The sequence below is a fragment of the Melanaphis sacchari genome, unplaced genomic scaffold, assembly GCF_002803265.2.
Source record: "Melanaphis sacchari strain LSU unplaced genomic scaffold, SCAv2.0 Contig44_pilon_pilon, whole genome shotgun sequence".
Taxonomy (NCBI): Eukaryota; Metazoa; Arthropoda; class Insecta; order Hemiptera; family Aphididae; genus Melanaphis; species Melanaphis sacchari.
In genome coordinates this window covers 3,848,367-3,871,471 of record NW_020271295.1, presented here as the reverse complement: position 1 = coordinate 3,871,471, position 23,105 = coordinate 3,848,367, and the positions used below count along the sequence as shown (strand labels likewise).

General features: G+C 26.8%; 1 protein-coding gene across 1 annotated transcript in view; it reads right to left on the bottom strand.

The window, feature by feature from the left end:
- LOC112597945 (spondin-2) overlaps positions 1-23,105 on the bottom strand; it is a 135,974-nt gene that overhangs the window by 967 nt on the left and 111,902 nt on the right. The window contains exons 2-7 of the mRNA XM_025344203.1: positions 17,246-17,487; positions 8,567-8,671; positions 7,097-7,276; positions 6,664-6,833; positions 1,337-1,473; positions 821-1,013 (exon numbers count right to left, since the gene is read on the bottom strand). Coding sequence (XP_025199988.1) covers positions 821-1,013; positions 1,337-1,473; positions 6,664-6,833; positions 7,097-7,276; positions 8,567-8,671; positions 17,246-17,487 — 1,027 coding nt within the window. The remainder of the gene's footprint in view (positions 1-820; positions 1,014-1,336; positions 1,474-6,663; positions 6,834-7,096; positions 7,277-8,566; positions 8,672-17,245; positions 17,488-23,105) is intronic.

The following is a 23,105-nucleotide window of genomic DNA, read 5'->3' as shown; positions in this document are numbered from 1 at the left end:
GTGGTATCCTAAAATTATATTACACAATAAAATACTAAAAAGAAGATACAAGTTATTAATATGAATAATTATATAAGTAATTAATTTTCAATAGATTTAAAAAATCTAATAATTGTTTTGCTCATTATAACAATATTAATTACGTCTTTTTAATAATAGTGATATCGTTCGACAAAAAAAAAAAACCACTAAGAGCTAGACATTCAATAATGCAATGGTAAGATTAAGTAAATTTTTGCCTTTGTAAAATTAATACATACAATAATTTCATATTTGATATCAAAAACGTAATCATAATTTTAATTACAATTTATAATTAGCTTGACCACTTGAATGGAAAAAAATAATATAATGCATGTCTTAACAGTTAACATACATAGGTACGGTTGTAAATAAATATAATATAAAGATATAGTCTTAAATTGAACTAAGTTTTTGATAAACCTATACCTTATCTATACAAATAAATATTTTACAGTAAATTTTACAACTCTGCCTTGAAAAAAAACAAGACAAAATTTAAAAAAAAATTATTGTATGAAGGGTAGTTACATGATTTGGTTGTCGATACTTATGGCGTAAAATCATAGCATTGTAAATAAAAATATATGTTATATTATGTAAAAAGTATTTTTGGAATTTTGAAAATTATAGTTCTAGATTAATTTTCCATCAAAATGTCGTGTGGCAAATGGCGTTTTTATAAAATAAAATAATTATTAATAATTTGATGTACAGTACACATATATTATGATATAATGTTATTATAATAACATACAAAACATAATATGATGTATGTTATTGTAACTTATATTATTACCACTCAAAATGTGTTTGTGGGGGACAGTCTTTGGCACTCCCACACCATTTGGTCTGCAATAATGGTGGACACTGCCGTCCTGCTCCTCTTGGGTGTTTTATCACTTCTCTGCGTCTCTGCATTTCGCCGATGCCACATGACACGCTACATGCGCTCCATTCAGACCAGACGCCTAATCGGCAATCCCGGTACCCTGCACATTAAAAATGATAATATGAAAATTCAATAAAAAAAAAAAAAAATGAATAAACACAACACTTGCTTCTGCTGCATATATAGTAACATACAACTTTGTTATATATTGTTATTGCGATAGATTTGAAATTCACGTTCTTAGATAAGAATGTGATATTGTAATATATATAACCTAACATATACGTTATTTTGATCTCTATTGAAATTTATAAAGGTCAAATAACACTTTAATAGTTAGCAATTTGGTATTCATAATACATATAACATATAACATAATGGTATTTTTGGTAAATGAAAATAAATAAATAAATAAATAATCACTTGGTTTTTTGTGAGTTTTCCTATGTTTTCGAACATGGTAGTTATCCAAAATACTATTCATCAACGCTTCTTTATTGCCTTTTGGTATTGATATGGACGATGTGACGTTGGAAACCGATATTTTATCATTACCAATACTGAAAAATAAATTATTAATCGTTATTTTATTGATGTAAGCAGTAATTAATAATATATTAATTAATTATAACTATAGTTATTTATAATATTATGGTAACCAAACCATTTAAATATATTAGTTATAGTATCTAAATAAACATAACACCAAATCTTCTGAATATTGGTAGAAACAGTATTAATTGGAGTAAAATGACCCTTCTCCTTCCCACACAAATTTTAATAGGCAATAATAAAAAAAAAATAATAATAATTATAATAATTGTACGCCAAAGGGGCTCTTAAGTTAGCCCCAATGTCTTGCACACGCGTAGGTTGATTAATAATAAATATAAAATAATAAAATAAAAACACGCAAATTTATATGTTGGATAAAGTGCCAAAGGCACACCATACTATTGATAATAATAAAATAAATATAATAATAAGAAAAGGTGGACGTCTCCACGTTAACAATACGATATAAATAATATGATTGTATATAATAAAATAATTACACGCCGGATCAGCAGTATCACAAAGAATAATATGATAAATAATAATAATACGTAATAGCAAAAACTTATCGATCTTCGATGGTGGATAATCGATACGGACGGCGGTGGCAGTAACTCGTCGGCGGCTACAGCTAATCAGCCCAACATTTAAAATAGCGACGCAAGGACGGACGTCGGACAATGACCCATTTATAATCGCCGAATATAGATATAATATTCGATTATAATCTGGAGATTATTTCTGGGTTGACGTCGACGGCGCGACACTTGACGTGTATAATATATATATGTATATATCGTGGATGTAATAATAATATAATATATAGACTATATTAACATCCCGATGACCACGCCACGATTTCGCATTTCACTCTCCTTAAAAATATGTTATGGAGTCGAACGGAAGTAACGAAAGGAAAAACGTGCATGGAACACACCAGATACGTCAGGTCGCACTGAGTCCACGGGACTCAGGGAAGTCGATCTAAATACGACGCCGATAATCACGACATGGTGTGAACACTTCAAATATAATAGACGCGTAATTTAGAATGGTATACGGCGTACGGACTAAAGCGATTTCGCAAGTTCGCAATAATAACAGAGACGACACAAGACAGACACGGTTCCGACAGTCACATATCCAAAGGCTGACGTAGACGAACTAACTTAAAAAGTCTATGGTTATATGACGGGTGAGCGCGGTGTCGATAAAGCCGTAGTCATAGATTACGCGGACCGGTTCGGGACAGTGGAAGGCGGCGGCGTGAACAATAATAATATAAGTAATATAATATACTAAACTTGAAACAAAATAAATATATAAATAAATGCATAGGTATGTTAAAGTTTAACTAATCATAACTCTCCTCTCAATTTATCATATTTGTATTGCAAATAAAAACGTTTCATGATAACACCTATACGAGTATCATATAATATAAACTTAAATAAAATTAAAAGTTGTGATTTTCAAGCACAAATCTTGTAGAACCTTTCATGTGAAATGAGTACTTATAATAGTAACATTATAAATTATTTAATATAGTATTTTGATTAATACGATTTCAATAATTTACTAAAATATTATTCTTCTTATTCTTTGCAATCGACCATTAAGATCGTACATTCAAACACACATCTTGCCATTTCACTCATTGCTATCATTGCTATGATATTCCATTTGGCCCTTGGGTTTATTGTTTGTACGTCCTTCCTGACTTGGTCTTCCCATCTTAGTCGGGGTCGTCCTAACGGTCTCTTTCCTTGGGGAGTCCCACATTGAATCATTCGTATTAGAGTTCCTTCTTTTCTTCATGCATGTCCTGCTCATTGGAGTCTCCTTTTTTTAATTTTTCTAATTATATCAGGCATTTGGTACAACTGTTTAAGTTCCTCGTTTTTTCGAATTCTCCATTCCCCTGTGGTATCGTCTATACACGGTCCGAAGATTCTTCTTAATATTTTTCTTTCAAATATCAGTAGTCTGTTTTGATCTGATTTCCGTAACGTCCATACTTCACAACCGTACATTACCACTGGACGGATGAGGGTGCGATACAGTTGTATCTTGAGGTTCTTCGATATTATTCTTGCCTTTAACATATTACTTAGTCCGTAGTAACATTTATTACCGGATTGAAGTCTTGCTTTTATTTCAGTAAGTTCATCGTTTTTTTCTGTCAAAATTGATCCCAAATATTTGAACTCTTTCACTCTCTGAAACTTGTAGTCCAACTTCTAAAAAAGGGTGGACATGATCCACGACCTCTCCTCTCTGCATGATTAGGTACTCCGTTTTCTCAGAATTTATTTCTAAACCTATTATTTTTACCGTATCTAGAAGTTTTGTCGCTTGCTCCTTGAGATTTTCCTTATTTTCCGCAAGTAATACTATGTCGTATGCGTAGGCCAATACTCCTATTATGCAACCTCCCAGACGTATTCCGTTTTCTTCAATACGGCTCTCCCTGATGACCTTTTCTAACGCAATATTAAATAGCATGAGTGACAGAGCATCCCCTTGTCTCAAACCAGTCGATATTGATATCCCTTGTGATAAAATATTGCTAACTTTGATCTTAATTTCCGTGTGTAGGATGTTTGCTTGTATCAGATTAATTAATTTCTAGGGTAATTTGAACTGTCTTAGTACATTCAGCAGAGATCCTCTATGTATGCAATCATACGCCTTCTTGAAATCAATAAATATTACATGTACTTCTCTGTTAAACTCCCACATTTTTTGGAAAATTTGTTTCAGAATAAAAATCTGATCCGTGGTGGATCTATTTTGTCTAAAACCCGCTTGATAATCTCCTAAAATATCTTCTGCCTATGGCTTAATTCTGTTTAATATACATTTAGATAGCACTTTGTAGGTAACGTTTAATAGAGCGATACCTCTATAATTATCACACACCTGCTTATCTCCCTTTTTGTGTATAGGGTATATCAACGTTGTTTGCCATTCCTCCGGAATCACTTCTTTTTCCTAAATTTCTTTTATTAATTCGGCCACATATTCAAGCAAGCCATTTCCCATATTTGTTAGTAACTCTCCAGGTATACCATCCTCTCCGGGTACCTTATGGTTCTTTAAGTTTCTTATATGTTCTTGAATTTCTTCCTTACTCGGTGCTAGGCAGATTGTATTATTAGTTTCCATATTCTCAAAGTGGAATAAACTATCTGGAATATTACAATTCAGCAGATGCTTGAAATAGTTCGCCCATTTATTCGCTATATCTTCTTTAGATGTGATTAGCGTTCCATCATCATTTTTGAGCACTTTCTCTGGCTGCTTATATTTCTTACTTAGGAAGTTAACATTTTTGTATAGGTCTCTTGTATTGTGACTAGCAAAATCTTGTTCTGCCTCCCCTTAAGTACTTTTTGTAAATATTTTCTTTTTTCGCATCTTAATATGTTACTCGCTTCCCGTTGTTTCATTTTTAATCTTTCCAACTTCTCCACATTCTCAGTGTCGGACAGCCATATATTTCTAACATTCCTTCTTCTTTCTAAATCTTCTTCGCAAATATCATTAAACCAGGTATTCTTCTTTATTTTTTGTTTCCCTGCTGCTTTTCCTGCTTCTTCTTGAATAATTTGTTTTATTGTTTTCCACCTTTGTTCTACTTCTCTGCCTGACTAACTTGTAATCATCATTCTTAGCTTTTCTTCTATACCTTTTTGAAAAATTTCAACTACCGCTGAATTGCTAAGGTTCGTGATGTCAAACCGTCCCATGGCTCCTTCTCTCTTTGTTTCTTGTCGTCTTTTTAACTTCACTCGCAGTCTGCCTGCCACAAGAAAGTGATCCGAATCGCTGTCGCCTCCACGTACGGTTCTTACATCTAAAATACTGTTATTGAATCTTTCATTTACAAGTACATGGTTCACATGTCTTCCATCCGGTGATCTTCACGTACCCTCGTGTATCTTCTTATGTGGAAACATGGTACTTTTAATCCTTAGATTTTTTCCCGTTGCCAAGTCTATAAGTCTGCACCCATTATCATTCGATAACTGGTGCAGACTATGCCCTTCTATTATTGGTTTAAAACATTCTTCACGTCCGATTTTTGCGTTAAAATCGCCTAATATGATTTGTACACACCTCTTGGTATTTCATTCAATGTATTGTCTAAAAACGTGTAGAAATCATCTTTTTCACTTTCTTCCTTGTCTTCCCGTAGGATCATGAACATTTACGAAGACTACTCTAAACCATTTTGTCTCCAGTGTCAACAACGTTACTCTAGGGTTTATAACTTTAAAACTTTTTACAGCTGTTAGTAATTTGTCATTTACCGCGAATCCACTTCCAGCCTGTCTTCTTCCATCACACGCACCAAAAAATAGTGTTGTATTACTTATTTGCATTGAGCCCGTATCTTGCCACCTCATTTCTTGTAGTGTCATTACTCCTAACTAGTGTCTTTCTATCTCTTTAACTACTGTTTCTACTGCTCCAGGTTTGCATTAAGTGCGTATATTCCAGATTCCAAAACGTAAAGCCGATTTCCAGTTTTCCAGTCTATAGTCCTTTGATCTACAATTCCGAGGCAAATTTATGATTGATTCCTGAACAAGGGATTTTTACAGGATAGGTTGTTAACCTATCGCCAAATCCATTATACCCATGGAGAGGGTAGTTCGAGGCCCCAGGTTCGCTACACCCGTAGTACTAATTGCTTAGTACCCCTCTAAGGTGATTAAAATAATTTAAAAAAAAAAAAAGGTTACTTCGGATGATAAACATTTTACAATCGAAGTCAAAATATTATATTTTAATTAAGTGATGGACACTTTATGATTAAGGAAATTCAAGATTAAGTAGTTGTAAAATTGTATGACAAAATATAGTTGTATTTATATTAAAAAATGCAGGAAGTTACAAATAGCATTTAACATTTTTTATTTTATTCTAGCATAATGTACAATAGTGCAAATATACATATTTATACTTAGAATACTCTATAATATATTTTACTGTTTAAAAAAATAACTTAGGTTTAAACGTAACAATGCCCCAATTCTTTTTTTTTTTATATAAAAACATAAATTTATAATATGTTAATATAATAAGTACCTAATTAAACTGTATATGGCTAAGTAAAAATTAATAAAATTTATGCTTAATTTAGAATAATTCCACTCACTACTTAGTATTGTAATTTGTAACGGTACCTTTTATAGTTATTGTACTCTTGTTCTCGTCTTTGTTGTTCCATTTCCAATTGTACCTCTCGATCGCTATCGCTGTCACCATTTAAAACTTTAATGACGCTTTCTTCGATTTTTACCGGAGGGTCTGAAGCCTGTCCTCTGCCATTCAAAGACTGTTCGTATTCTTTGATCTAAAGCATTTACAAAAAAAAAAAAAAACATAACTTAGGTTAGGAATATTAAGTACGTCAAGGAAAAATCATTAAAATAATAAGTATTTTTGTAAATGTGATATTTTATGTATATGTCGTAGGTCATATTAAAAACTAGATTACTATTACACGTATAATGTAAAAATAATAATTTCAAAATAGTTAACATTTTTTTAAACAATGAGTATAGATACTTCAATGGATCATCTATCATATTATCCATAATAGGTATCAAATCATACTTTTATAAATTGAAAAGTCGCTATGGTGGGCAATCGATTGAACTGTGGATAATAGAAAGAGCTGGCAGGGTGTGATGGATAGTTGCTTTTTATTCGGTATACAATTCCCTGTGGATCGGTGGGCCAGTTTGGCGCTGTAAACGTGAAGCCGTTGTCACATCCCGCGTCGATTGGATCAGCCTATATTAAAATATTACTCAATTAGATATAATATAGTCTAAATTTAATTATATTAATTGTTATGTTAATTTTAGAGATATAATAATCGAAATAATTTATAATAAATTGTAAGATAATTCATAGTATTTATTTCAAAAAACATTCCCAAAGTGGAATAATTGATATTATTATTAATATTATTATTTATTTGTCAAAATTATTATACACAAATTCCATCACTAACGCCATGAAATTTGTAATTATTTCTTATATATTCCTTAGTATGTATTATTTTTATTTAAAATTATGTTTTAAATATAATATTCATTTATTTCCGTGTACTTAGACAGAAATAATAAATTATACACTTACACTACAGGAGAAGAAAATGTTTAAATTATATTTGTTCTTGTTAACTTAAAGTCAGCTTAAATTAGATATTAAATATTTCTGACTACTTTCTTCTTCGTGACAAGTAATTCATAAATATTCAGTTCATTTTCACTGCCCAATTGTCCAACACTTTCTTATAATATCGCATTAATAGCTACAGATAGTAATAATACAAGGGTGCCCAAACCCAGGCCTGTCAACGCATTTAGATTTTCCCGCCAACTATTGCATTTTAAATTCTTCTTCTTATTATTATTTCTTTAAATTTTATCGTATATTTTATTTTATATAGGCATGTGTATCTTATTTAGGATCATACCAGATAACATATTATGGTTTATGAATAATTTTAATATAAGCAACTGTTTTGGTTAAAGAAACCGTCAAATTGATAAGGTTTATTCGATATTTTTATTTATTAATTAAAATTATTTATTAAATTAGCTTATAGAATAAGTGTTTTTTTCATACCCGTAAATCAACGTATCACGTGTTATTTTATAAGTATACGCACTTGCAGAAAAACAGAGAAGTGGTTGTACGACATACCCGCATATAATTATACGCCCTATTATACCATAGCGGTATATTTATACTTTCGTAGTTGAATTCTATGAAGTATAAACGATGAAGTTCATATTCTAAATCAAACAAAATTCATCCTATATTCTTTTTTTAGTCAATCAACTTTACGTTATTTTTTAAAAATTGTTTTATTTACTCGCATAAATAGATTTAATATATCCAATTAACTATATATATATATATATTATATATATAAGCCACAAATTGTATTATGCAACTTGTGTGTATAAACATGCATATTTTTAAGTACAAGATATATTCTATATTTTATATTTTGACGAATTTAGTGTATAGATACTGAATATAATAATATTATAATAGTATAATACTAACCTCAATAGTGATGCTGTCGAGCCAGTTACCATTCACACACAAATCAAATGAATCTATACCAATGAACCAATCTGGAGATGGAATCATGCGTGACATCAATGACACCTGAACAAATAAATATTAGGATTTTACAATTTAATCAATTATAAAAATAATAATATATATAACATATTACACTAAACGTAAATAGTAAAAGAGTATAAATTAACCAATGTTGCAATTTAAAATAAAATTATTTTCTCCTAGAGAACACAATAGTTTTTTTGAAAAACACCACAGATAAAAATAAAACAAATATATAAAAAGATTGCGAAAATAAATGAAATGGGGTTCCGAGTTTTTTATAAATTTACTTTAAGTTGTATTCGTATAAATTTAAAAAAGAATCCTAGAGGTAAAGAATGATTTAAACTACCAGGAAGTTCCATTTTCTTCCAAAAACGAGATACCGTTTTTCTCCACGGTCCACTTTCCTCCACAAAAAAAAAAGGTTGGTTTCTATTTTCCTTCACATTATTTTCGACTAAAATTATGTCTATTTTCCTCCAATATTTTAGCCAGTGTTGTATTATATTTCGTATAATAAAGATAGAGTAAGGCTAGGATCACATTTTGGCATTTTGCGCTTATCGGTCGATATAATTACATTCTGATATCGACTATCTATTGATTATTCATATTATGTCTAATTTTCCTTTCCTTAAACATATATTCATTTGTTGCTGAAATGTCCAATAATAATAAAAAATATAATATTATAGTCAATTAATTTTTATTTTACTATTATAAATTATTTATATGAACTATTTTATTCTTTTATTTGTATATAACATAATACCTGACAAAAAAACAAAATATTATAATAAATTTCATTTTTTTACTATAACTATTTTATTTATTATTTATTGAAGGAAAATGGAAAGTGGAGGAAAATAGTCAAGAATAATTTTTTATTTTTTTGGAGGAAAATGGACCGTGAAGGAAAACGGTATCTGATTTTTGGAGGAAAATGGCTACGGCCAAACTACCTATGTATTTTAATGCTTTATTTGTATAAATTTAATTTATCAGTTTTTATACTAAAAATCTAAACTAATCATTGACTAGTATGGTCAATACATGCCTTATTCACCAATAATTAGCAGTGCTTCTAATCTTCTAACTTCATTGATAGAACCCTATCCCACCTTTACCACCAAATACCAATGACGATATTATCGGCTACTTCATCATGGAACACTCGTCGATGATTTACTTCTATTTGACCTTCAACCACTTTTTTGAATCTTGTCGATCTCATGATATATTACGCCATTTTTGTTCTTTCGTTATAATTGTACACATGTGACATTATTTTTAAATATGACGTTTTTTGTCTTCAAAATCTTTATGCTACTTTTTTCGTCATTTTGTCCATTTTGACGACCTCACAACTCTTAGTATGATTCTGTTACACTCGTAGTTCTGCTACACCTTGCGTCATATTTAAGTAATTTGACTTAACATTGAGTCAATAGTTTTAAGATATGCATTTTAGATTTGGGTACTCATTGATTTCATTTTTAAATTTATAATATATTCGTATATTAGAATACAATATGTATTATATTAAAATCCATTAAAAAAGGGAAGACGTACGTAGGTAATTGTTTTGCTATAAAGTGTAGGATTTGAGTGTTGCTTAATTTTTATACAGCTGTTTTCAAATAAAATTCATTTAAAAAATGAACGAAAATATACACATATATATATATATATTTTGACACCGGTCAGCAAGGGCGGACTGTTTGCTTGCGCGCCACACTACTTGCCCTTACTTGCCTTATACATATATTGAAAAATATATTAAAGCGTAACTTTATGTATTAGGACATCAGATCCTCTATGTTTAAGCTTTGTCAATCGCCAATCGTTGTAATAATTAATAGATTTATGAAGTGTTTTTTTTTTTTTTATATTCTAAATTGAGCGATGAATGTATTGATTTTTTTTCTTCTGTATATATACATGATAAATAATCAAAAAATAATTCGATTTTCAATTTTGAGGTTGAACTTGAAAATAAAATTGAATCTATTTTATACTTTAAAGAGGTCAAAAGTAAAAATTCCCTATACTTACTTTTTATAATCGTGGAAAAAAATGAAAGGGTAATGAGAAATTTTGTTTGCTTAAATTTTTTTAACAAAATCGATTTTTTTTTTTTATAAACATAAGAAGTATTGGTAAGCGGAGTAGTCTGGGAATATCCCGCACAATAAAGGTTTACTATTCGTCTCACCAAAATTTTAAATATTCTAAATAATCCAGATTTATTTATTTTTACATATTGTTATTAAGTATATACTATGTAGTCTTACGAGAGTAAAAATTGTGGACGATTCATTAAATACTGAGTTCACAGAAAAAAGTTTTTTTTTGCATATTTGAGAATATTTTATTGGTTATAGAATATTTTGCATGTTTAGCATATTTTGGAATATTTGATCAATTTTGAGAAAAAAAAATGCCAATTTCTTATAATTTCAATAAAAACATTAGCGTCTGGAAAACATTTTTTGGATCATTTACGAAAAATGAATATAATTACAACAATTTTTTTTTTTTTTTTGTATAATTTTGATATTATTGACGTAGTTTGAAGCCGTGATTTATAACACTGACCAAACCACTACTTAGGGATAAAATCTGATATTGAAAATTTGGATGATTCATTAGCTAGCGTAAAAAAATGTAAACAAATATTTATATTAGATTCGGTAAAAATTTTATGGTTTATACAAAATTTAATTTCATTGATTTATAAAAGAATATTATTATTTTTCATATTTTAATTAAAAATATATGTTTTAAATAATATATTGTTTATATAATACGAGTATATTACTTTAGTGCAATAACTTTATTACAAAACTGTATACCCCACTTGAGTATAATTAGATATTTAATGAATAATGTAAAAATAAATAGTAACAATTACTATTTCCTTTAAATAATTTTGGATATTTTTGAATATTTCCGAATATTTTTAAGTAAACATATACAGAATATTTGCAGTTGTTTTAGAGAATATAAATCTAGACTCTATTTTTATAACTCATAAATTGCTGGTCTAAATTTTGATTTTTATGTATCGAAAAACTCTGAAAAATATTTTGCTTCATGATAAGAAATTAAAAATATATACTGTAATTTAAAAAAGTAAAATAACTTAAAAATGTATAGTGATAAAAATATTATAAAATATATTTATTTTTAATTTTATTTAATTTTAAAACTGAAAAAAATGATTTATAAAAACCTCATAGAAACAATATCTAAAACCATGAAAAACAAAAATAGTTATTGGAGATATCAATAACAAGAGTAATTAGTTAAAATACAGGGAAATGATTGAAGACGGAGAAATAGTTAAAGATTGGGTAGATAAACAACAACTGAAGTTCAGCTATGATCTGATATTACTTAGTTATTCAACAGCAGACGTTGGAAAAACGGCTATAATTCGCATAATTTATACGTAAAGCGACATATTTTATAACTGAGTGTATTAAAGCGTGTTCAATATAATTTAATAAATTATATTCTTAAAATAGAACATTGATCTTGTAATGATATGCTCACACATCATAATTTATTGTATATTTTATCATTTTGTTAAATAAAGTAACGGTCAAGTTGTCGCACGCAGATAGCCCTCAATAAAAACCAATAATCCCTATTGATCACTAATGAGAGAGACGATCTACATTGTTTGGCCACGTAGGAATCCAAACGCTATTGCGACCATATGGCACAAAGCGTTTGACCTATTTTCGTGTGCCGCCAAAGACAAGGGATGGTCCAATGAGGCTTTCCGTCGTCGGAGACCCTGACTGTCTTGACCACGTCGTCTTCTCTCATCAGTGCATGAACACCAGCCAAACTATCGAGTGCATGAGCACCGACAAAATTACAAGTGCAGGCGCACCAGACAAGCGAGCAAGAGCTCTACCCAAAAACCACCATACATATCACACCACAAGATTCTGCGAGCGACAGCTTAACTTCTTTTTTTATAAGTTAAATCAGTGTTGTTTTCTTATTTAAACCTTAGTTTTTCTTAAGTCGTAACGTAACTTGTGTCACCTTGCATCTATTTCTGAGGAACGTACTACAGGTATTCACTGCGGCGAACCAGGTAAGGTGCATGCTCAAAATACTTATTGTTAGTACGGATTCTTTTACCATCTAATTTACGTAACGGTGTATTTGATCATATTCTCGAATCACGACCTCGAGAACCCTCCGAAGAACAGGAGGAAGGTAATAACGCGAGAACAAGTACATTCAATATTTATTAGTGCCGGACTTACATACAAGGCTTGTGTCCCTTGTGTCAGTCCAGCCACATCATACTTATACCTTTTATCATATAATTTTATGATTTTATATTTTAACTTTTTAATTTCCCTATTTTGTGTTATTACAATCTATTATATGTGAAATTTTGGCAACACTACGTCCAATTCCGATACATAGGCACAATTTTTTTTTATTAGCATTTGAAGTTCAAATATTGACAAAAATTCGTCAAAACTATGAATATTTGCAAACTATTTTGTAGGTATAATTCATGAAAATTAATAATTAATTGATTAACCAAGACTTTTGCAAATGCGTCCTAATTGAAAAATAAAATATTTGTTTCAAAATAGAATGTATGACAATATTTAAATATAATATATCCTAGACTGACAAATCATCTCCGTTTAGAATCATTTTTCGTATACAATGATACCTATCATTGCATTCAAATTTAACCTACCCTAGTCCGAGGTTCACCCCACCCCCTAATTTACAGCAGAGCGGTACCCACTTGCCCGCTTTTTTAAAACTAATTCTATACTTTTTCTAAATTACTCACATTAGAATAGTAGTTTTATTTTTTCTTTAATTGTTATGTTAATTTGTATTTTTATGTTGTTAAAATATTATTGTAATTTTCATCATTTTCTATAGGTATCTTTAGATGAAATCGTTTTTTTTTACTTTACATTTTATTAAATGACATTTGCCCGTTGAACATACAATAAATAAATATATACGTTGAAGATATTTGCTGTTTCCTAAGGTTTTTCGGAGTAAATTGTAAACAGGTATATAATTTTCAACCTTGCTAATATTTTATTATACTAATACGAACAATATCACAGCATATACATTGTATACACCTACTTGCGTGAAGGTATACTTTATTCAACAAACTGTGTTAAGTAGGTATATTGTTACTACTATTGATACACTTGGACATACGTGTTTGTATTTTCAGAAATAGTTTAAATAACTTTTACGATATTATCCTTGGAATAATTCTATGGATTTTCAATTACATCGATTATTAAAGGCGATGTTGGTGTAGAGGTTATGTATATTTAGTAGAAGTTGAAAAGAAGGAATGAGAAAACATCGAGTAATCGGCGGAAAATTAATTCTGTGTATCGAGCCGAGTCAGTGCGACGGGATAAAAAAAAAGGAAATTCAGATAAAATAAACAGAACGAATTTACACTCGAACAATTATTGCAGAGATGGTGTAAATGTTCAATGCTCTTTTTATTTTTTTATTTAAAATCATATGCTAGCTACTTTTATCCACAGTACTTAATCTGCTATGACTTCTGATAACTTCTCCAATACTTGTACTTTACTTTCTCCATAATCAAATAACTAGACACAAGGGAAATAACTTTGAATTTTTACTGAAGTTTTTTTCAAAAATGAGAAAATATCGATTATATTGTAGAGGAAAAAACAAAAAACATAAAGTTAGGTATATTATATTATAACAAAGTATTTGAATAATACGTTTTTGCATTATTATACTTGTTATATAGGTAATATTGTTTATATGAATGGTTAAAATTACAATAAGTATTTATTATTATATTTGACGAATTATATATCTATAAAATGTATAAAATGAATCAACACCAGGGCTTGCAATTGAAAAAAAAAATTGTTATACGTTATTTACACTTGAACTTTATACAAATTTTGAGTTAATCGTTATTTAAAATTAAAATTTTTATTATAATTTATAATTTATAATTTATAACTATTAAGTAATTAAAATTAATTTTTAATGATATACTATAATTGACATTTTGCGTTATGTTTTGTTTGATGATATATCATATATTTTGTTAATCTTTATGTTTTGTTTTGTGTTATTTAATTATTTATGTATAATGTATATCTTTTTCCGTTACAATTACGTTTACAAATTTCAATCGTTTTTTGTTAAACATAGCATTATGATTACAACGTTATTATAACGTTTGCAAGCCCTGTGTTGATTCAACACATATATTTAATGCCTGACGGTTTATTTATCAATCATACATATTATTGAAGTTGTTTTTTTTCAAAGGAATCTTTGTTTGGTATTAAATATGAATGTTTGTTTATTATAATTTTTGTGATATAAACATAATTTATTTAATTATTTATAAACAGAATAAATAAATATATTATATAAATAAATTATTCCATATTAAAAAAAATAAATATTTATATAATTAAGTTAAATCTACAATTAAGTACTTATCTATCATATACACATGTCACATGTGAATCTTTATTCTTCAAAACTAATTAAAATTTTTAAAATGTAATATCAATGAAAAGTAATAATGATATTACACAGTTGATGAGCTAAGTTTATATGTACTCGTATATTTTATAAGTATATTCCGTAATATCACAAAGTAATAAATAATAATTATAGTTTATGCCTTGTTAATTATTATGATGATAAAAAATCCTAGAAACTCAATTGTGTAGGAACATATTTACATTTTTTCAACTATTGCAATTAACTGGTATAAATGGGTTTATAACTATTTAATTTGTCCGTACTTGTAACAGCACTTAATGTGCTAAAACATTTTAATAATAATAAATTTAAAAAAAAAACTATTTAATTTATTTGATACATAATATTATATTTCTTTGTTTAGTTTAAAAATAATATCATATACTTTTAATTAATATATTATACATAAGTATCTACTATATACATTACAGTGAAGCGTCGATTATTCGCACTTATTATGACTGAGAGAGGTGTGGAAATCAAGTAATGATTAAATAATAAATACATTATATAATAAACATGAATTTAAAATTCATGTTTTATATTTATTTATTTAAATTTTAAACGGGCCTTAGGCCTAAATACATTAGAAGTAATCGTTCGTTAATATAATATTAATCTATAAATAAAAGGAAAAATTAATGAAAAAAAAAATATAAAAAATATAACAATTATAATACTAATAGCTATATATTTCAAAGTATGGAATCACGATATATTTTAAACAAGTTAAAGTTTAGTGATATGAACAGATCTATTTTTAATTCATTTATGGTTTTCATAATTCTGTTGTAGGGGTGTTGCTTGCATAATTAGTTACTTCTGTGTTTAAATAAAATGTGTTTTTAGACCAGATGTTATGAGTAAGAGTGTAGAAAGAGAAACGGCTTAAGAAAACAGGACAATCAAAATTATCTGCGAAGAGCTTATACGCAAAATATATATCTAAACGTATGCGACGTTATTCAAGAGTTTTGTGGGATAGAAATATTAAAAGTGGAATATATGTGGAATGAGGTTCTCTGTAAATGGAACATTTAAAAGAGAGGAAGTGTAAGAATTTTTGTTGGATTTTCTCAATTTTATATTTATGAACAGACGTGTAAGAAGACTAAATTACTGAGTCATACTCAGAAATATAACGTACTAGACTGCAATATGGACTTTAAAGCTAATGTGTCATTAAAATCAATACAATTTCGACGGATAAAACCAAAGGTTTGATTTGATTTGCTAACAATTCTGTTAATATGACAGTCAAATTTTAGCTTAGGATCGAAAAATATACCGAGGTCTTTAATAGCTTCCATAGAACGATAGAGTGAATCACCATTTATATCATATTAAAATTTCGAGGCTACTCTAGCTAGGCTAAGTCATTATCTGACATTTACTAATATTAAGAGTAAAATTATTCTTTATGTACCATTCATAGAGAATATTTAAATCAGATTGTAGTAAATCAACTTCGACTCGATTGTTGATTATACGGAATAATTTGAGGTCATCAATGAATATAAGAAATAATATTGGTGCTAAATTAGAACCTTGAGGAACCCCCAACGTGTAATAGACCAAATGTCTTTGTAAGCTACAATTTGCATACGATTTTCAATAAAAGAAATAATCTTGCTAAAAATTTGGTTGGATTTTGAGGAATATAGAGCTATTCTGTGTTTGTTTAGATTTCATAGTATCCCCGATTCCATGAATTGATTACTTATTATTAATATCTGATGAATATTTTATAGGTATAATATTAACTGTGTTATTTATTTTAAATATTCTATATTTTTAAAATATCATTTAAAATATTACCTATCAGTGATTGGATATGTGTATAATTATTATACATAAATATGTCAGTTTTAACTGGTTCTTTATTTAAATTTTTTGATAAATTGATAAAACAATTATGATTCATTATTTTTAGTTGTCAAAATTCATCAAATGACGCACTATTTAATCATCTTCAACTTTATAGTTATTAAATTATTAAAAGTATAACATCTAATATTTTTATTTATTATATGTTTAACTTACTCTAGAGTGGTTTCCATCTACGAAGAACTGTGATTGAGTCCAAGCAGCTCCTGTCGATACGCTAGGCGCTATAAATGTGTTCAGTACCATATCTTCGATTGCTCCACCATTCACTCCATTCAAACCTTCACCACTGCCATCATCCAGTTTGTCACTACGTCCGGTCTTGGCAAACATACGAACACTTTCAGATGCTGGCGTGCCTTCTCGAAACATGGTATAATCTCTAGAATGTGATCTGCCTAAAAATAAAAATAAATTGACGATGAAATACAGCTTACAGATAATCAAAATGATTTATACGGGTGTATGTTTATGTTCCCATATATTTTATAAATTTTAGAATCTGAGTAGAATGAATAATCTTAAATATAATTATTTTACAATTATATGTGTTTTTATTTTTTGATCTATCATCACTTATTACCTTTATGAGTAATAAAACACACATGTTTTGATATTAATAAACATTGAGTATTAATTATTAACTATTTTCTGCCCAGTAAATAGAATTACTGGATGCTTTTGAGAAATCGAAATTAAAAACTCTCATTTTTTTTTTTTTTTTTGAATAACTTAAAAAAACAAATTAAGGAAACTAGAGTTCAAAACCTAACTATAGCTTATAGCTATGCAAAACTAATTTTTAACAAAATTGATTTTGTTTTTATATATATATATATATAGCTTGAATACAAATTACTATAGATACTTAAAATTTACACGAAATAATTAGGTACAATAAAGATTTCTATAATTACTATAATTTTCAAAATATTTTCTAACTTTTCATTACACGTAAACATTTGATATTTATTGATTATTTTAAGTTCTGAACGAAACAAGGAATGTATTGCTTTTACAAATATGTATTGTAGTATTTTTCTTAAATATTTTATTTTTTATGTCTGTTATCACTTTTTAAAGCAATAAAAATGCTTCAATATTCAACTATACGAATTTCTATAGTAGTAAATTTGATCTAGAGTGTATTTTAAGGGGTTAATAGTAAAAAGTTTCCAGAATTTTTTTTTTTTTAATAATAGGAACAAAAAAAAAAAAAAATAGAAAAAATCAGGAATTTTTGATCAAATTTAATTTTTAATAAAATCAAAATATTTTTTAAAATATCTCCTAAACAAAAAACCAAAATTATTTAAATATATACAATATATTTAAACAATAATTTTCTTGGCATAATTTTCAAAATATTTTGACTGTTTTTATGCTATTTATAGCTCATTTAATTTTTTTAATTCAAATAAAATTAATTTAGTTAAAAACTTTAAAAATTATATACAAGATTCTTTATAAGTTTTTAATAAAATAAAATTAGATTGTAAATTTATAAAAAAAATTCAAAGCGTTTTAAGTAAGAATTTCAACAAATTTCGTTAAAATAACTATTTTTCCTCAAACGAATTTTTTTATTTTGTTGAAATTAAAAAACAAAATAACTATAGTAATATAATATTTTAACTAAGGGATTAAATTATTATTTTCGATTTGTAGATTAGTTAAAAAAAAAACTTCTTTTAGATATTTTTAAATCCATTGGTTATAGATCACAGACATTTTTAAATCCATTGGTTGGTGAAAAAACTTAAAAATTTAATACCAACCTTTTATAATTATTTTGTAGTTAAGAACGTACAAAGTTTAAAATTTTTTATTTAAGACTTCAAGTTGTATATAAAGTTTCTCATAAGTATAATGCATAATATCTATCATCAAAAAAAAGTTATTTGTAGTTATAATTTGGACAAAATTCGATTTATAAGTAAAGAATAACGTTAGTTAGGTTAGACTTTAGTTATTTTAATGTAATTTAAAAATATTTTTGTAGAAATTTGAAACTTTTATGTGTAATATTATTATATTTTGTATGCACAAAATAAAACTTTTAGATTAATTTTATACAATTACGTGTTTATAGTATTTACTATATATTTTTATTATACCTTTCTTGTTATACTTAATTGTTGTTATTTTATAATTAACAAAAACTCGTTATTTTGTGTTTTCAAACAAAAAACTAAAAGTTTATTGCAGTGTCGTGCTCAGATATATATATTATTTTTATTTAGATATAGATAAATAATGAAACAATTCAATTCGAGTATAGTATATATATTATATATATAGAAATATCTTATTTCTACATATTATTAAAAAAAAAAAAAACATAATTTAATAACATATAATTTTTATTGCTACATAGGAATTAATATAAATACTAGTTTTTGTTAATACTGAATGTGGACGCTCTCATATTCTTATCCCCGTTTCGGGTGTGTATTTGATACCGTTATAATATATGCCATGGTGTCTGTTTTCTACCATTTTACAATATAACGTTTCCACGTGCTTAATATTTTATTAATTATATTTCATTATTGTTTTTTGTATTTATCCTAAAGATTGTTGATTAAATTGGTGATGTCACTATAGTTACAACAATCCACAGCTATTTTTAAGGATCGTAGCATATGAAAAAGATCAAACGAAAAAATGAGTTTTGCCCATCATTGTAAACTTTAAACTTAAAATTCAGCAACAATAAAATGGCTAAGTTCCATATTATAATATAACATTTACTAAAACGAACAGTTTATTACTTATCGTGTATATTATATTACGTGGATTTGTAAACGTAAGTGATATTTGAAAAATTATTTCATCAATATCCACAATATTTTGATATCAAAAATTTATGCATAAATATATACATAATATATATTATACAAGTGACATTGCATGTTGTGACTATTATTATTAATTTTCGAGATGTCACAGTTACGTGATAATAATATGTCATCACATTAAATTGCAAGTGTCTTAATCATATTGTAGTTATACTTATAAATATACACATAGGTAGTATTATAACTGGCTTATGACATAATATTCTGTAAATACGGTTGTATGAATATATGGTATCATAAAATTATTTGATAACTGTTTTTCGTATCACCATTAGATTTATAAGGTTTATTGGCTTATTGTCTATATAGTCTATATTTTATCATTTAATGTGTATATAATAAAATGTATACGAGTATTAGGATATTAGTTTGTATGTATTTGACTAATTATTTTTTAAGTTTAATTTTGCCAATAAAAGAAGTTGATTTTCTACATAGTAATACAAATACATTTTATAGAAATACCATATGAGTATAATAGGTATTTCATATTTTTATAATATTTATTGGAACTTGGAATTATGAAAATAATATTAGGCGCTCATATACCTAAGGTATAATACTATCACTGTTAAAATTATCTAATAACTCTTGATAGGTATTTACTATTTAATTTTATCTAGATAAATATAAATTAAGTTACAAACAATACAACTCAAGAGTTTAGTATATTATATACTTCATTAATACTTTATTATATTAAGTTTCTACTTATTAAGGCACGTGATTTGATAGGTTTTATTATAATTACTAGGTATTATATGAATATTATTATGTAATTATTAATTCTTGTATTACATTGTTTTTTAATGATATACATACAATTTAAACAATCTATTTTTTATTTAGGTATATAATAACATTATTATAATAGGTATGTCAGGATCAGTAAACAGAGTGCTAAAAAATGTGGAATCAGATGTAGACTTAAAAAATATCTTCATACCATTGACGTAAATCTCCTAAGTATTTAAAATACCTGGGTACCACTGAACTCTTGATAAAATCTTCTAATTATTTTATAACGAACAACAGTAAATACTGCCAAAATTTTCTTTATTTCCTACAATAAATTTATTATTCATGTGTTATGTAGATATTATTTAAGTTAAAAATTATTCATTTGTACATTTATAATATATTCCATTATAAAATTTATAATAATAAAATTACCTAATAATCAAAAAAATAATTTACTCCAAACAACTTGAAATGCCATTAAAAATAAAGAAAAAGACTAACAGTTATATTATGTACTTATTTGATTATCATATTTAATAGACACAATAATATCTCGTATAAGAAAGAATGGCACTTTAAGGGTTTGGAATTTTGGTTCCTATATCGGGGCCAACTGGGCAACGTTTTCCTTCAGCCGAGTATTTGTTGGTACCGGGCCAACGAAAATCCTGTTTTCTATACCAAATCAATCCAGGCTAATTAAGTTCTTCCGATCCTATTATTACATTGGGGACCGAAAGACCCCGATTCGCTTCGGAAAATACAACTCTGTATATGTATATACAATATATACATGTTTATATATTACTATATAACAGTAGTCACTTAAGTTATATCTTACGTATAGAACACCAAGAATATATTATAACCTTGAATTTGATTTTAAACTGTGACTATATAAGGAAAATAATTGAATATTTTAACTGATTTCTTTTAAATTTAAAACATTTATTATTGATATCTAACATTATTATAAACTTATTGTTCAGTCTAATCTATATAAAGAATTACTTACGAGTATTTTTAAAATTTGTGTAAATTTTAGATGAACAATATTTAGGCGAATGAGGAAATAATAATTTAGTGTTACTTAGATGTTCTTTTTTATTTTTATTTTGTACTACAGGTCCAATTATTTCATTTAATACTACCACCCTTACACATGTAATGTAAATTAATTGCTTTATTTATATCATGTGTGTGTTTTATTTTAAGTTTCGTTGTTTTAAAATTTTTTTAAATACATTTTATGAATTTCATTAATTTAATATTATTATTTATTGATTTTGTTTATTTGAAAAAAAAAAACAAATAATACGCATATTATATTATTTTCCACGTATGTGTTATTACGATATCTGAAATATAATAAATAGGTTACACATTCAATAAAGAAACAATAACTGATAAATTACTGGTAATATAGCCTATAGGTGGTTCATTATAAACACTTTCCTTACCATAAATACAATATTTTTTAAATATTGTTATCTTAATTAGATTAATTGCATACAATTTTAATTTTTTTTTAGAAATTATGAAGAGTAGAAAAATATGTTTGATTAGTAAATATTAGTCCTACTACACGTATATTCAAAATATTATTTAATTTTTTTTTTTTTTTTTGGTTGAAAAAATAACCAATATAACATTTTTTACATATTTTTGATCATAAAATCAGACAGTTAAAAAAAAATAATAAATATTCAAGTATACATGAATATTTAGATAAATCTTAACTAGTGTTATTGACTGGTTTTTAAATAAATTAGTTATAAATCAAAATCATGGTTTTTAAACTTAATGGCAACTAAAGTAAGTATATTTAAATTTGAAAAAGTTAAATCATTGCAATATATTTTATGAACCAGTGAACAGATCACATAATCACATCGATTTTTATATATTTTGTTAATTAATGGTTAATGAGTCCTGACTATTGGAAAATATTCTGCGTTTTATTTGAACGAATTAAATAATATAAGCTGTTATTGTAGTATAATATAATATGATATAATATTATAGTTTATATCTTGAAAAAGTGAATTTAAAGTTTAAATCCGTTCCGCAACATATATTATTATAGTAGGGATATTATAGTAAATATAACATGTCAAAATAATAAAAATTCCTGAAAATAATATATTTTTTATGAAAAAGTAATAAGTAAATTCATAAATTCATATTGAATGAGGTGATTATTTACTTAAATTTTAACATTTCTAAAAATGTATTATAATATTAAATTTATTATATACAATAATATAATATTTTTATAATTTGAACGATTGTCTGCTACAGTGAACTAGTTATTAAGTACTCAGTTACCGAGTCAAAAAGGGAGGAAAGGAGGATAGATAACTATAAATACATATGCACTGTTATATGTATACGATAATAATGTTGATAAATGA